This window comes from Sphaerodactylus townsendi, linkage group LG10 (genome assembly GCF_021028975.2).
Source record: "Sphaerodactylus townsendi isolate TG3544 linkage group LG10, MPM_Stown_v2.3, whole genome shotgun sequence".
NCBI classification, from domain to species: domain Eukaryota; kingdom Metazoa; phylum Chordata; class Lepidosauria; order Squamata; family Sphaerodactylidae; genus Sphaerodactylus; species Sphaerodactylus townsendi.
Window position 1 is genome coordinate 68,994,750 of NC_059434.1, and position 16,876 is coordinate 69,011,625.

At 43.2% G+C, this 16,876-nt stretch overlaps 1 protein-coding gene across 4 annotated transcripts in view; it reads right to left on the minus strand.

Annotated features, from left to right (window-relative positions):
• Positions 1-2,145: 2,145 nt before the first annotated feature.
• Positions 2,146-16,876, minus strand: part of LG10H4orf17 (linkage group 10 C4orf17 homolog) — a 32,898-nt gene continuing 18,167 nt past the window's right edge. For 2 of the 4 annotated variants that reach the window (XM_048509204.1, XM_048509202.1), the window contains exons 2-9: positions 16,154-16,368; positions 12,916-13,110; positions 12,693-12,760; positions 10,051-10,206; positions 8,026-8,107; positions 5,060-5,225; positions 3,651-3,694; positions 2,146-2,569 (exon numbers count right to left, since the gene is read on the minus strand). In XM_048509204.1, the coding sequence (XP_048365161.1) occupies positions 2,349-2,569; positions 3,651-3,694; positions 5,060-5,225; positions 8,026-8,107; positions 10,051-10,206; positions 12,693-12,760; positions 12,916-13,110; positions 16,154-16,289 (1,068 nt within the window). In that variant the 5' untranslated portion in view covers positions 16,290-16,368 and the 3' untranslated portion in view covers positions 2,146-2,348. The remainder of the gene's footprint in view (positions 2,570-3,650; positions 3,695-5,059; positions 5,226-8,025; positions 8,108-10,050; positions 10,207-12,692; positions 12,761-12,915; positions 13,111-16,153; positions 16,369-16,876) is intronic. The other 2 variants (XM_048509206.1, XM_048509205.1) reach the window with 2 other exon arrangements.

The following is a 16,876-nucleotide window of genomic DNA, read 5'->3' on the forward strand; positions in this document are numbered from 1 at the left end:
GTTAGTGTCTGGGAGGGGAGAGAGTTTGAAGATAGGCCATATCACTTTATTATAGTACAATGAAATGTGACCATCTCACCAGAATAGTCTTAGAGGGGTAGCTCTCATTTCTGTGCTCTGGTTCTTCTTTTGGTGGAGGACTCGAGTCAGCGGAAAAGCAGGTGCACTTGGGTATTGGGTGGAAGGGGAATTGGAGGGCACAGGCATTACTTTTCCATCATGCAACACTGAGTTGGACAAATAGACCTGTTATGCATGCATTTAGAACATTCAAAACTGGGGCTTGGATCTATGTGGTCATGTGTGATGTTTCAAAAGTGCATTGTGGCAGTTCCCTTTCTACTGTAGCTGTTCAAATTCCTTTTTTTTCCCTGAGCAGTTCCCTGAAGAATGGTAAAGAACCTCATTTTTGATGGCATAAGGAGCTATAGCTAGGTGCACATACAGCACTTTTTGCTTGCACATGGCACTCTTTTGGTCTCAATGTAGATTTCTTGACAAGTGCATTAGGAAACATTACATTACTTTTTAAAACTGATTGTATTGCAATATCTTATAATAACTCTGATATTTGGCAGAGGGTAGTATGGCCTTTTGTGTTTATTTTGTACTTCCATCAACAAATCGATTCAGGCATCTGTCGGTTACAAGTTTGCTTTTTGAGGAATGAACATAGAATCAAACGTTTGAATTAATAACTCTAGAGGTTTTCAGTTGCTGTGGTCCATGCTTCTAGGAAGTATATGGCAGCAGAAGACTGTTGGTAGTGAGTGAACCACTTGAGAATACTTAGAGAAGAGATGTATGTTTGTTTTTCTGCAGTTGGTTGAGCTCACTTAAATACCAGCACTCAAGAGAGTCCTTGCAGAAATGCCAGACATTGAAAAGTTATGTTCTAATGACTGCCAACTTTGCTGTATATGTCTATGAGAGAACACACAGTCCTGAATGTATCTAAACTCTGTTCACCACCAGGATAAAGGCAACGATTCAGGCAAGAACTTCTAGACCACCTTAATTTGCACGTTAGGCAGTTTTTGTTTGGTTTCTCTTTCACACAGAATTCAGATTTATAAACTGTCTTCCTAGGATTGCCATGGCAGCATACAATCAAAACCATCCTACAGTTCATCCTAAAGTCTGAAAACCTTTTAATAGGCCAGGTTCTCTTCCTGAAGACAATGTAAAATTGCGAATCTTATTCCATTACTGAGTTAAGTAATAGTCTCCTTCTAATCATAACAATAGCAAAAAGCAGGCCATTGAATACAACATAAAGGTTTCTACATACTCTCTCCAAACTAGGGAAAATAAGGGCTTGGATTCTGTGCTGCATTTCTATGGGTTAAAAATATTTCTTCCTGGAGAGTGTGTCTTTCTCACCTTCACCCTCTGACTGCACCTTCCAATTGGCTCCTGAAATGCTGTTGGGGGACGGACGGACAGTATTTTGGGCAGCATTTTGCACAGCAGCAAGAAATATGTGCTCCATGGCTAGAAGTCCTTCCACCATGCTCTGTTGGATCCAAGCTTCTGTCACTGCATGATTCCTCATTCTATTTACTGAGGCCCCTCCCACACAGCACCAGGAGTGCAGGTTGCAGGTGGGATAAAGGAAGTGAACAGAGCCCACAGAAGCAATGTGGGCTGCCATCGCGCCTTCGCACAGAGGTGCATATTTTTTTTAAAAAAAAACCCTCACCTCCTGTGCTGTGTAGCTGCAGGTTAGGGGGGAAAATACAAAGTGAACTCACGTTACAAGCAGGATCTGTCAGAAGTTCCCCTCCAACATGGGTTTTCTACCGTGGTTAGCCTGGATTTATTGGCCCATGCGGAAGGGGCCTGAGTTAATATAGCTCCTTTTAGTGTAATTCTCATGCAACAGCTATACGGAAGTGATTTCCATGGCACAATTTATTTGGTTCTAACTTTGCACATATGGAGTTTGTTGACTTTAGTCCCTTTGGTGGATATTATAGAGTTTAAGTGTGACAGAAAATGAAACTATATTGAGTTGTACCCTGTTATCATATTATGAGTCTCAGGGTTGGCCTGTGATATATTAGCTATGAAGTGCTTTCAGTAGAGAAATGTTCCACAATTTCTTCTAGTCAAATATGAGATGCATGCCATGAAATCTAGCAAAGAGGAACAAAAATAATTTATTTAGTATTTAATTTAACATTTCAGTATACTAATATTCAAGAAGGTTTGAAATTTATTTATTGTGCTTATGTATAACCACTCCACAGATCTAAATGTGGAGGACACGACTGCTTTTCTAAAGGACACTTGGGAGACTGACCAAGTACTGTAGGATTTACCATGCATCTTCCAACAGGTCACCTTCACAGCTTCTTAGAAGGAATATTTTCTCCTCTGACAGGTTTTTGCAGCCTAGAGAGGTACCTTTTGTAGATCAGTTGGCCACTATCTTGTGGTATTGCTGGCGAGGTGTGCCTTCTTTCCTCTTTTTTGGGACTACTGGGGGAATGCTCTAAGGACGATGAGTCAGAAGTTGGGATTCTGATTTTCTCTCTTCCGGTGAACAAATTATCGCTTTCCCTATCTGAAAGAGATTTTTGGAAATCCAAGCTATATTATACCACTAAGAAGTTACAATGGAAAACAAATTCTATAGATTTCAGAACACAGAACTGTCTGTCTTTATATCACTATAAAGCAAATACTATTTGCAATCCTTTCTTTAAAAATAAAGTTTATTTCAACTAATGAAAAAAAGAAACTACTGAAAATAGAACCAGAATCCAATTTCATTAAAGAAAAAAGAATATTAAAGAATATACATATGGTATAATAAACTATAAGAATGATATCAAAAATATTAGAAAATAAATGGTGATGAAATAATAGCCATTGGGCAGTGATCATTATAATAATTCTAAACATTGATGTCTAAAATTAATTTCTAGACGTAAGAAAATAAGTTAATCTGTAATTGCCAACTACCTGTTATTCATGTAATTTTTCTCTTGAAATCTTTTGGTACAATAAAGCAAATAATCTGACAACAATACATGACATATACTCTCCTATACCCTTTGTTTTGATTTTTAAAGCCAGTGCTATTCAAATAGAGAGCCTCACAGCCACCGCAAAGGTACTTCAGCTTGCGAGTCTCCCAATGTGTGGCTGCACAGAATATCCACAAAGATGAAATACAGCATTGCACTTACTTTTGTTACTGTAGTTCATTGAATGGGTTTCGGTACAAACACACATTCTCCAGTCCTACCCTGCTGTGCCCTGCTATCTTGTATACTGCACTGCAATTGAATTTCTTTTTCCAGATTTCTTATCTTGCTGTGGCACCAGTAGGAGAACTGAGAGAAGAGCACTCTTCCCCCTCCCATCACGTGACCATTTTTGCGGGAATCTCCCCTCCCGAGGGGAGGGGGAGTATGCGCTGTCCAAAGCTGCAGAGCAGACAGAAAGCTTGTAAATCTTCCAGTGGTAGGCCTACGCAAGCACAACATGTGTCTGCACAGAAACCCCCTCTATGAACTACAGTTACACAGGTCAGTACAACAGTGTATTGCTCTCACTTTTATGTTAATTCTTCCATGCTCACTCTTGAAAATATAGACTCCTATTCTGTCCATTAAAGTTCTAAACATTAAAATGCATACCTGATGTTTTCTCCATGCCGGCTATTGATCTTTGGCTTTTATTCCTATAGAAGAAAGTAGGCTTGCATATTCACTGTATACAGTAAGCACAGTGCAATTTAAGAGAAGGGAGGAGACGATTCAACACATGCAGAGATCAAGAGTTAAAGGCAAAGAAATATAGGGTAGGTTCCAACCAGTTTTCCATTGCTGGAAAAGCAAGGAGGGGTTCCCATTCAACTACCAAATAGACTATGCTGGGGATCATGGGGCTTGCATGAATAAAAGTTAGATCGCATGAGAAAAGAATTAGTGGAGATTGAGAAAAATGTTGAATCCATCCTGTCAAACACAATAGTCTTGCTTACACATTTTTAGTTTTTTTTTTTTTTGGGGGGGGGGGGGTTGGTGATTGTGTTGACTCAGAAAGTATGGATTTGGGAGGAAATGCATAGTGGGGATGGGTTTTACCCAATTTATTATCTCTGTGTTTATTTTGTACAGAACCAAAACCAAAACCAGTAAAATAGGTTGCCTTCACTTGAACAAATATCATTGGTAATAAAAGAACAGAGAGCCAGAGTAGTGTAGTGATCAAAGTGTCCGACTAAGAAATGAGAAACTCAGATTTAAATCCTCATTCTTCCATGGGAACCTGCTGGGTGACCTTGGGCCAGTCATACACTTTCAGCCTTGACCCTGGCAAGTATTTGGATGGGAGACCTCCAAGGAATGTTGGGCATGGCACAGAGGTAGGCAGCAGCAAACTACCTCCAAGCATCTCTTGCCTTGAAAACTCTACAGGATTGCCATAATTCAGTTATGACTAGACAGCAAAAAATAAATAAAAGAACACTAATAACTTTTTTCTTCTTCTTTACTTGTAATATGAAGCTCTGGGTGGGGGATAAATCAGGGGAGCTACAGCATCATCAGCTAAAATAATTCCAACAACATGGTCATATTACAAGGCAGACTGGGGGACTTAAAATGACCCTGGAGCAGGCCAATCTGAGTGATCCCTACATCAGTGCAAGCCAACGCTGTATTGGCCACTCAGTTTGGCACCCACAAGGGGCATTAACTTCCCTGTGACTTTCTCCTGCCAACTAGCAGGTAGTCTGTGAGGCACTTAATGAACTGACACTGTTTAGCATTATCACTATGCTAAGCAGCTTCTAAGATGCTAAGAACGGACTCTGCTTGCATCAAGTCACCAATGGCCCTCAAAGGGAGCTGTCTACCTGGAAATTTATTGGTTAGTGAAATGTCAGTCAGTCTTTGATGTACGATCGACAGTGATGTCATTTTCAGAGGGTGGGTGACTGTGTTGTTTTTGTGAAATTCTAAGATACACCTCTGATAACATATAGATGTCTTCTAGCAGTTTTCCATTTAAACTCTACTGACTGTCATTTCTATTAATTTACCTCAACAGTTTTTCTTCTGATGATTTTATGACTTTCGAACCTTTCAGCATAGCCTGCAAGTTTAGATGTGCTGCTTCACTTCCACTCTGCCCACATCTCGGAGGAAAATTTAATAAATCTCGGGTGGTGATATCAGAGCGTATGAAATTTGATACGTACTCCTTCTCTGAAAGATCAAGAAGAGGAGGGTAGGTCTATATTTTGAACAGGTACAGTGTCAGCTTATAATTATATTTTTAAAATGGCTATCATAGACTACGTTTGCTTGGCCTCCTGCTGGCAAGTCCTGGTGAGTAGCTGTATGAATCACTGGAAACTCTATTATTTTACCATAGAGTTCCAGGTGATTCTTAGAGCTACTATCCTTTGTCACTTCAGGGTAAAACTTAGAAGTGACATTGTAACATTGCCAACATCACATGAACTTCTCATATTTCCACTCCCAGCCTTCCCAAAAGTTGCCAGGCTTGACTTGGCAACCCTACATAGGACTTCTCTGTGGGCATGGAAGAGCAGGGGATTTTCTGATTTTCTTTACAGTTGTTCAGAATACATATTTCGTATGCATGCTAAGAGCTTTGTGTGAATATTAGTGCTCTTGAATATGTAGCAGTCTCAGAGTAAAAGCATGCTCCAATAAATCCACTAGAAATCTCAGCAAGGATGTAATACCGGATAAGAAAAGTGCTTGCTTCCCTCATAAGGGAAATTAAATACATCCTGCATTTTTCACATTTAGTCTGATTTTTCCCCCTCAAATCAGCACTTGAATTTTCTTTATGCATTTTGTTAGAGAGTAGTCTTAAAACTGAGAGATAAAATTTAATATGGGAATAATTGCACAAGGAAAAAAATCAATCCTATATCCTATTTCTAAAACAGCTTCTTTTTCTTGAGAGAAACAGATTGGCATCACTGCAAAATGCTCTCAGAAACCAGTGGCCAAATGGTATTTCTGTTTCATAAAGGATATTTGTATGAAAATAATGGATTTTCTAGACTGATTTGACATGTATCATTTGAATAGACCTTTTTAAGGATGAGAAAATATTACCGCTTTTCAGCTCAGCAACAAGAAGGGATTGAGGCTTCAATCCTAAGCACATTTACTTGGAAGTAAACCCCACTGAATAGCATAGGTCATACTTCTAGTTCAGGGTAGGGAACCTGTGGCTCGAGAGCCGCATGCGGCTCTTCTGCCCTTGCACTGCGACTCCATGAGCCGCCGGCCCCATCCTTGCCTGCCCTGCAGGAGCAGGGCGGGTGCACCAACTGCCTGCGGTCGGCTGGGCCACGCCGCGGGCTTCCCCTCTCGCCCACCCCATTGGAGCGGGGTGGGTGCTTTCCTGGCGGCCGGCGAGGCCGAGCCACTGGCTTCATCCTTGCCCGCCCTGCAGGCAGCAGGGCGGGTGCACCAATGGCCCGCGGCTGGCTGGGCCGCGCCGTGGGTTTCCCCTCTCGCCTTCCCCATTCGAGCGGGGTGGGCACTTTCCCGGCGGCTGGCAAGGCCGAGCCACTGGCCCCATCCTTGCCTGCCCTGCAGGCAGCAGGGCGGACACATTCATGCGCTTCTCAGAATGAGCGGAGTAAAAGGTAAAAAAACCCCAATATATATAGTGTTATCTTTATTTTAAATGTCAAAAATTATTTGCGGCTCCAAGTGTTTTCTTTTCCCGTGGAAAACGGGTCCAAATGGCTCTTTGAGTGTTAAAGGTTCCCTACCCCTGTTTAGTATTAATATTGCTCCCACAATAGTTAGTATTGGTTAATATTGCTCCCACGATGAAGTTAAAGGAGAAAGTATGGACGCTTGGTAAGAACTGGTATGGTCTAAGAATCAGAGAATCTGTCATGACATCAGTATGTGTCTTGATATGCTTAATATTCATTCACAAATATTTCCCCCCGTACAATTACTGTTGGCAGCCCCACTCCAACCAGTGATATTTTAACATCTGTGTTTGGCTGGTTTCAGAGTCCATCAATTGACTAACCAGTTGTTATCAAATATCAATCCTGAATTTTTAAAGCATTTTTGAGAACATAAAAGGTATGTTAATCATCATGTGATTTGATTCATAGGCTAATTATTAGTTATTTATTGTGAAACAATAAAGTAGCCTGAAATTGTAATGAATAAACTAATAGTATGTATAATTGATCTGCGTGATCCCGACGATGAGCCAGAAAAAGTTGGGATCCCTTTGCAAAGCCAGGGTATTAATGGAGATGGGGATAACTCTTCACAGGCACCCTGCTGGCTCCCCCCTTTTGCAAAGCTCGGATCCAGCTTTGCAAACAGGGGTGGTGCTTATGGAGATGGAAAAAACTCTCCCCATCTTCACAGGCACCCTTCTTCCCCTTCTTGGCAAAGTTGGGGTGTTTGGGGGGGCACAATTGCAGTGTTTGCCCCAGGTGCCATTGCCAGCAGATATGCCCCGCCCACATCACTTGCCTTGGAAGGATTAGTTTTCTAGAGTCCATTGTATTTTTTCACACAATGGGCTTTATTGCTAGTAGATGGTAATAGACAAGCTCATTATCAATGTGAATGATTCACAAAGTTCTCTTTCGTTTCTGTCCTGAAACTGCATGGTCAGCCTGAAGTTTCTAAATATTTAGAAAAATGAGGTTAATACTGAAATAAGAAAAAGTAAAGCAGCTGGTTTTAAAAGGCAGGTTTGCTAAATAGGCGGCAAGATAACTCTTCCTGTTTGATGCCTAAAGTTATTTTAAGTATCTGATGGGAAGGGCTTTGCTGTGCTGCTAAGCCTGCCCCTAGCTCCTGCTCTCACTGCTTCCCCTGCTACTGAATGAGACCATCCTAAAAGGAAAAAAAAGGTGATCTGCCACCTACATGGCTGCATCTTTGTTGCTATTTGAGCACAGTCAAATAAAAGATAGTCAGTTGACAACGTTTAGTTGGTTGATTGGCATAGCAAGCCTAGTTCATCTCTTTTTCTTACCGTTCAGATTTGCCTTTGACACCCAGTCCTTTATCTCTCCAATTGAGTCTGTCTGTAAAATATCACCAAGCTTTTCCAGCATCTGGGACAAACCAAAGTGACATAATTGAAGTGTGCTGCTGGATTAGATAGATTTATGGTGCAAATCTTTGTTTGTTGGTTTGTTTTTGGAAAAAATATTTGCTCAAGGTAGACCCAAGTTCAGCGATATATGAAGACAGAGTAAAACTACATAGGTTAGCATATTTCCAAAACTGACAGTTTCATTAGAATTTCTTAACTCAGGGTGTGTACCTCAGGTTGAGTAAGTGAAAATCAAAATCAAAATCGCATGTAAATATAACACAGGTTCATGAAGCTGCCCTTTATTGAGTTAGACGCAGGGGTGTCAAACTCGTGACCCTTCAGATGTTCATGGACTACAATTCCCATCAGTCCCTCCCAACATGAGCATTGGCCATACTGGCAAGGGCTGATGGGAATTGTAGTTCATGAACATATGGGGGGCTGCAAGTTTGACACCTGTGAGTTAGAGCATTGGTCTGTCGAGGACAAGTCTTTTCTACTCTGACTGGCAGCTACTATCCAAGTTTTCAGAGGAGGTCATTTACACAGCTACCTAATCCTTTTAACTGGAGGTGCTGGAGATTGAGCCTGAATACACCTAGGAAGCTGCTTTATATTGAGTCATACCATTAGTTTATCAGTCTCAGTATTGCCTACTCAGACTGGCAGCAACTCTCCAGAGCCTCAAGATGTTTGTCACATCACTTACTACCAGGTTTTTAAAAACTGGCAATGTCAGGGATTGACCCTGCGGCCTTACCTCTACCACTGACCAAGGCCTCTCCCCAGATTTATTTATTTTTTAACTTGGGGCCTTTTGCATGGAAAACATGAACTCAACAACTGATGGTGTTTGCATGGATAAAAGCCAGGTGAGATTGCTGTAGTAAGGAGCTCTCTTGGCCAAAAAATATGGCTAGATCCAATCCGGTGTACCATATTATCTGTTATATCCAGTCCGGTGATACCGTATTATATGCTATAGTAAGGCAAAATGTGAAATTATGATCCATATCTATAATTTTGCCATTATAATTAACCAAGGCCCAATGTGGAATTTTTTAAAAAAATATCAGTCTTTCAACACTGCTTCTGGATTTCCAGGGTCTTTGAGTCCCTTGGCAGGGTTCTTGTCCTGCAAAGGTAAAAAGCAGACTCTATCAAAATTCCCTTCTTGTGCAGCTGTTTGGTACAGACACCATGTCTGGAAAATCAGGTCACATTAGGAATCGAAAGCAGGATGATGAACAGATAATGAACTGAAAATGGCTCCCATATTACCGGTTGAATTTAAAAGCAAACTGTAGGCCGGCAAAAGCCGATTATCATGTTATAATCAGCCTTATCTAAAAGGTTTTTTAAAATGAGATCTTCTAATTTTTTTACTTTACCACCCATCCTTGGCTAACTGGAAAACTATTTTTATTTCCATTATTTATAGTCTACCTTTCCCCCATGTCAGGTCTGCCACTCCCCCCCCCCCCGCAGGAACAGCCCAGGTTGAAACTTGAAACAGGTGCTTGAAAATTGACCCACCTTTCATTGCTTTGACTACTCATTTGACTACTGTGCAAGTAGAGTGTAACAACGTTCCATGCAAAATATCTTTAAAAACTGTAATCTCTCCTTTCTCTGTGGGTGCAGCTCTACTGCTGACTCTTTCATATCTTATTGACAGATTGGTTAGATTCAGTTGTGGAATCGAAATACTTTCTTCCTGTTTCTCTAACTAAATGAAAAAAAATGTGGTGTGGTGGTTAGAAATGGGGGAGTCTAATCTGGAGAACCGGGTTCAATTCTGCACTCCCGCATAAATTCTGCTGGGGGACTTTGGGACAGTCCCAGCACTTTCAGAACTCTCTCAGCCCATGTGAACGTCTCCCTGTAGAGTCACCATAAGTCAACTGTGACTTGATGGCATTTTCCACGACCAGAACAGAACCACGTACTGTCTCTTACTTTTATTTCATGATCCAGGTAGGTTGAGGTATAAGTCGTTTTATCCGTGATTACAGGTCTGTAATGGAAGGCCAAGGTAGGTGGAATGGCACGGACATCGGATATGGGTGGATGTTCTGGAATAGATTTTCTCAGAAGATCTTTCTGATCACAAATCTGCACATTAAAAATGCAAGTGATAGAGATTGGAATAATAACAATATTGTAGCCACTAAGATGTAGTAGCCCATTGTTCAATGCACTTGTATATGTTGCCAGATGTTGAGTGCCTGAGTCCAACACCAGAGGGCTACCTCTGATGTGTGAAGGACGTCTGAATTAACTATTATGTCAACTATAGTATAGAATAGGGTTCTATTTGCATTTATGCTCTTATTATGATGAAAGCACCCCTATTTTCTGTAGTAGCCTTCATTTCAATGTTATTACAGGGGAACCTCAGTTATCGTCGCCTTCGGATAGAGTCATTTTCGGTTTTTGCTGGTTGCCCCTGGCCATTTTTTGCCTTCAGTTTTCGCCGGCACCTTGGTTTTTCGCCTACGCAGTTTGCGTAAATTTACGCTTTTTATGTAAATTTGCTACGCTGTTTGCATAGCGCATGCGCAAACAGCGTAGCCTTGGTTTTCACTGGTTTTGGTTTTCGCCGTGCATCACCAGATGGATTACCGGCGAAAACTGAGGTTCCACAGTACATAATAAAGATGTTTTAATTTTAGATGCAATTAACTGCCTCCAAACATATACACCAGCATGTCCTTTGGCAGAATGTTTTGACATTTCCAACTCAGATTTCTAGTTGGTTTTGCAAATTTCCCTTCCTGTTCTCCCATTCCTGTTGAATTAGCAGGAGAAGGAGAAGACCTCCTCTCTGCAGAAGGAATCACTGAAAATCCCAGCCTGAAAAATCTTAGGCCTCTTCCGCACATGCCGAACAATGCACTCTCAATCCACTTTCACAATTGTTTGCAAGTGGATTTTGCTGTTTTGCACAGTAAAATCCAGCTGCAAACTGCATTGAAAGTGTATTTTTCTGTATGTGCAGAAATAGCCTCAGACTCCTCAGCTTTCCTTTAGCTAGATCAAATCTGAACTCTCACAGAAGTAAAAGCTCAGTTTATGGTTCTTGGATAACAGGGTTCTGGAATACGCTAATGCAGGCTTAAGCAACATACAGATTGCAAAACGTGCACCACCTGCCAGTGATGAAGGGAGAGGAAACTGCGCCCGGGGAATGAACTGCCCACATGCGTGCCCCACCCCCCAAATGCCCCAACACACCCTGCCTTGCCCCTGCCCATGACATGCGACTGCAATGGCAGCACCCGAGGCGAGCTGCCCCAGATGTCCCCATTGCAGCTACGCCCCTGCCAAGATTTTTCCAGACTTTCTCTGTGAATGAGTGCCTGGCCAGTGAGTCATCACATATTAACATCTTGGGAATGCGCAAGCTGTGAGAAGTCCCATTGCTTCTCAGACAGGTGATTTCCTTGATATGGTCCTCATGAGGGGAAAGCATCAATGCCCAACACTCTGGCATGTGACCACATGCGGTGTGGCAAGAAGTGCTTGATGAGATTTAGCCCTTGGCACATGCCACTGCTCCACCTGCTCCACATTTTCCCATTTGAGTTCAGGGGCAAAAGATTTGATGTGCTAGATACAACCCATGAACCTTCTGCTGCAGAGGCGTAGCTAGGGAAAATGGAGCCCAGGGCAAAATCTGAGTTTTCACCCCACCCCACCCTACCCCTGGGGTATGGGTGGCCGCCCTCCCCCACCACGACCAAACAAAGGTTTTTTTGCACCAGGTCATCTCAAAGTAACCATCACATTATAGAACATGCCCCAACTCACAAATCTGGATAAAAGCCGGATCCAGATGATTTTAAACAGATCCTCATGAATTCATATGATTTTTGCATTGGAATGAAATGAAACCACCATGAAACTATAGAACATGTCTTGGTCTACAGGCAGCACCAAAACAATCACGCATCCCACACTCTATGGTGCCGCAGTGGCGCAAAAACCTGCTTGGAAAATATGGATCCTCATGGATACTTATGATTTTTGCACTAAGTTCCCTCTAAATCAGCATCAAATCATAGCCCAAGCCCCTGGCAAGGGGGTGGCTAGGGGTTGGGGGAGGGTGGCAAGAGGTGGGGGGAGGGAAGGCCTCTGCCAGGCCCCTGCAGGCCCAGCTGGCCTTTTGGGGTGGTGGGGGGGAAGGGAAGGCCTCTACTGAGGCCCCACGGGTCTGGGAAGTGCCCCACCCCCTGCACCCCACGTACCTTTACGGTGGTGGTTTCATGTAGCATGGCAGGGCCAGCCTCCTTCTCCCTTGGCCATGGCCCACCAGCTGAAAGAGCAGTCTGGCGGGGTGGGGCCAGGCCGAGAAGGAAGGAGGGGTGGGGCGTGACCTAACCGCAACCATGCCTGGGGTGTTTGTCCCCACCCTGCCCCATTATAGCTCCACCTCTGTTCTGCTGTGCCACCTACATTCTAATAGACAGTGACTATCTCCATTGAAAGCCCCATTGCAGTGAACATGAGATATGGAAAAGTAAAGAAGTTATCAGTGCTTACTGGACATCAGTGCAATGGTCTGAATGACAAAACCTTGCTAAGGTCCATCTCATTACCTTTTTCTTCAAAACGGACGTGTTCCATGTTTTGTTTGTGAACAGGCCAAAGTCTTCTTTCATATCATCTAGAATTCAAAGATTTTAATGAGATTTTGTGTCTGGTGCATTAGTCCCTTCCTCATTCTGCTAGTCCTAGGTAGTCACTTGGGTAGCTTGTCTAGAAAACCAGCCCTGAGCCCATTCACATCTTCTATCTGTATTAAGTAGGGAGGCTACTTACATGAAATTGGCAGTGGGGAACTATGCCTTTTGCTTGTGAGAGACTGCAAATTTATTGTTGTGCCGCCAGGCAAAGAATGGCCCCCAGATATTCTAGTGCACATCTGACTTGGACCCTGTTCTATCCTTGGCATTATGGAGCGTCCTGAAATATGGTCCAAATCCCTCATAACACTTGAAGATTCATCCTTTGATCCTGAGAAAGAAAGAAAAAGAACCCATAATTAGATACCTTAAAAATTCTTCTCAGCTACATGGATGGATTTGGCATATGGACGCATTGCAAACGTGGATTGCAAACCAGAGCATCTGTTTCATGCATGCATGCACATTCCTCAATTGTGCAACATTTGGAGCTGGTTCACACATGAATTGACTGTAATGACAGATGATAACTTACATGAGGGAATTAATCATTTCACCTACCATTTGATCCAACACATATTTCATATATAAGATGGACAAATGTTCAAATAAAAACATCAGGTGATGCACATTCATGTGTAAACTTACTGTGCAATCCAAAGGGGGGGGGGGGGCAAAGCCACATTGGAAGTGGCAGAAAGGTTGTGCTGGTGCCCATGCCACCAGCGCCATGTAAAGTGGGAACGAGGGACTTAGCCTGGCGGTGCTGTACTGCAGTACAGGAACCAGGAAGTGTTCCTCATTGCCATAGTTCCTGCACTGCAGGAGGCTACGCTGGTGTTCCGGGGAAAACTGACTTTAGTCAGCTTCTAAAAGGCTTTCAGTCCGGGAATACCTCCTATGCCAGTAGCTGACTTACACCACCCGTAAAGTGTGGCATAAATCAGCCTTCCCAATGGGATTGTTCAGGTGGCTTCTCACACTGCTTGAAACCCCCACTGGAGGTGGCACAGGTGCACGGCCATGGTGTCATCCCTGGCTGCCACTGCACCCCCATCCCTACCCCGGGCCCTTTGTTTTGGGCTGTCCATGTCTCACGGCTAAATATGGCAACTTATTCCATTGGGAAGTATTGTGTTTGATTTGACATGAAAGCTCCTCACACAGTCATGTGATATTGTAGCAACAATCATTCTTTTGTGAACTGGCCTAATTAAAAAGCCCAAAAGAGAAAGCTGCAGCCTGACGGATCTAATTTGCTAGAAACATCTAGCTTGCTAAACAACTCATTTACAATCTTACTGACTGATTAGTGGTTGCCTGCTTTTCACTGTTAAACAACTTTATGTTTCAGCCCAGCACTTAACCAGTGGAGAGACCCAAATATTTACGAATGAACACTTTAAGGCAGGGGTCTGCAAACTGTGGCTCTCCAGATGTTCATGGACTACAATTCCCATCAGCCCCTGCCAGCATGGCCAAGTGGCAGGGCTGATGGGAATTGTAGTCCATGAACATCTGGAGAGTTACAGTTTGCAGATCCCTTCTCTAAGGCCGTTTCTGCACGGCCACGCTGGGGGTCCCGGTAACGAAAGGGAAGACAGCGTGGCCGTGCCCAATCGACCTACCTGCCCTGCAACCGTCAGACGCGTCGCCGAGGCCAGGGGACACCCCCCCTGCCCTGTGCAACTGCTCCAGACAAGGGCGGGAGGGTGGCGCCAAAAACCTCACTTGGGGAGCGAGGTGGGAAAATGGCAGCTTTGTGCCGCTGGGGAGGAGTGAGGGCAGCGCGGCTGCGAAGCAGCCGCGCCCCCCATGTGAACAGCTCCCTGGGGACAGCATTTTTGCCGTCCCCAGGAAGCTGTATTTGGCCCGTGCAGAAAGGGCCTAAGGCATATAATGAGGTAGCAATCCTCCCCTCCCCCCACAAAATCTTATCATGCCTGGAATGACTTGACCTGAGATCCTAATTATATCTCTCTCCCCATGCTTAGCTGTCAATAAGATGGGCATGGGAGAGGGGGTTTCATGATTAGGACTGTATTCCCAGGTGCATAAGGGTCCTAATTCAGATCAGGACTATGTGGGAATGGAATTTAAGCCTTCCTCCACAATTTTTTCCCTAATCTGAAATGGCTTCAGGGAACTATTTTCCTCACTGGGTAAACCAATGAGCTACACATTTTTTTTCAAGGGAGCAAGCAGTAACTCCCTAGTACTTTTTCAGTTCAGGAAATAGTGCAAGGGAGGAAGGCCTAGACTCCTCTCCCAATAGCCCCATGGTACCAATACAAATTGGTGCTCCATGTTCCTGGCAATTCCGTTTCAAACATGGAATTCTCAGCACATGCCTGATTGACAGGGCCCAGGGGGTCTTGGTGGGGCATAAGGGTAGCACATTGTGTAGTTCTGCACTAAACCCAGAAACAAAGGTCAGAGTATTTCAAAAGTCAAGCAGATAAGATCAGAAGCACAAATGTACAAATTTCTTCCATCAACCAAGATTCAAGTCTAGTAGCACTTTAAAGGCCAACAAGATTTTCAGGGTAAAAGTTTTAAAGAGTCAAAGGCTCCCTTCATCAGACATAAGTAGGAATAGAGATTCTCAACCCCTTATATCCCAGTCAGAAGATTCCTGCAGTGCTCCCTCCCACTTTTTGACTGGGATATAAGGGCTCAGGAATCTCCGTTCCTACTTGTATCTGATGAAGGAGTCTTTGACTCTCAAAAGTTTATAACCTGAAAATTTTGTTGGTCTTTAAGGTACTACTGGACTTGAATCTGGCTATTCTACTACAGATCAACTCAATTACCCACTGGAAACTGTTTCCATAAACCAGTTTATTATTTGAAATTCTGATGTCTGTTATTATTATCAGTATTTTTCACTATGCACTCTTCCTTTTAGTAGAAGAAGAATTTGGATTTATACCCTATTTTTCTTACAAACTCCTTCCTTTTCTCTCTCCACAACAGTCCCTGTGTGAGGTAGGTGGGGCAGCGAGAGTTCTGGGAAAGTAGTGACTAGTCCAGATCACCCTGCAGGCTTCATGTGTAGGAATGGGGAAACAAATTTGGTTCTCTAGATTAGAATCCAACACTCTTAACCACTACACCACACTGATTCTCCCCAGGGAAGTCTTGAGACATCAATGGAAAATTAGTGGTTAGGGTTTGGAAAATGACTATTGCTTTTGATTATTCTCTTTGGAATCAATACCTGTTTTTGCAACCGGAGACTCACTGTGATTGCTTTACATTCTGTTATACTATGTGTATTTTTAAAGAAGAAAAGAGAAAAAAATATTGTAAGGAAACATGTAATTTGTGTTCATACAGGAGTTGGCCATATTAACCTTGAAAGGGTACTTTACCTTTAAGGTTGCACACTGTTCGCCATTGAGCGCTCTTGCGTCTGAAGTTAACGTTCCCTTCATTGGGCCATGACTTTTTAGATTCTTTCTTTGGGCTCAGCAGAGGATCAGCCTGTGTTCTGAAATTGATATTCATCTTAAAGCATTTTTGTCTTCCCTGCAGTTATTCTTGGGACAGCAGATTCCAGCAGCATCTCATTGGGAAGGCCCTAATGCTGAAATAGCAGAGTAATTGGCACAAAGATGACATGCATATTGGAAGGTAAGTTTTACTGCCTGAGTAATACTTCTTTGTGAGTTATTATAAAGCCAACATATGTACTCAGTTTGTCTTGTGTCATTCAGAGGCAAAGGAGAACCTATTAAGTGTGGAGAAGGGGCAGAGAAGTTCACCTGCATGTGTAACACTTTGAGGAGCCTGTGGGATCACAGCTATCTTGGCTGTGGTCACTCCTTTGGGTTGAGCCTCCCGAAGGTGTGGTACCTGTGAGAGTTCTGCAATCAGATGTATTAGCCGCAGAGTATAGACATTTTAGTACTCTTTAGTACCCAGTAGTGCTAAGTGCCCTCCCTGTGCCTTCCCTGCCACCAAAGAGCTACACTGCTTGCTCTCAGTCTGCACAGCAGGAAGCTGTAACACAGAGTTCTGTGTCACAACATGCTCTACCTAATGAATTCTGTGATGTCCTGGCAAGGCTTTTATAGGGCTCGGGGGACATTAAT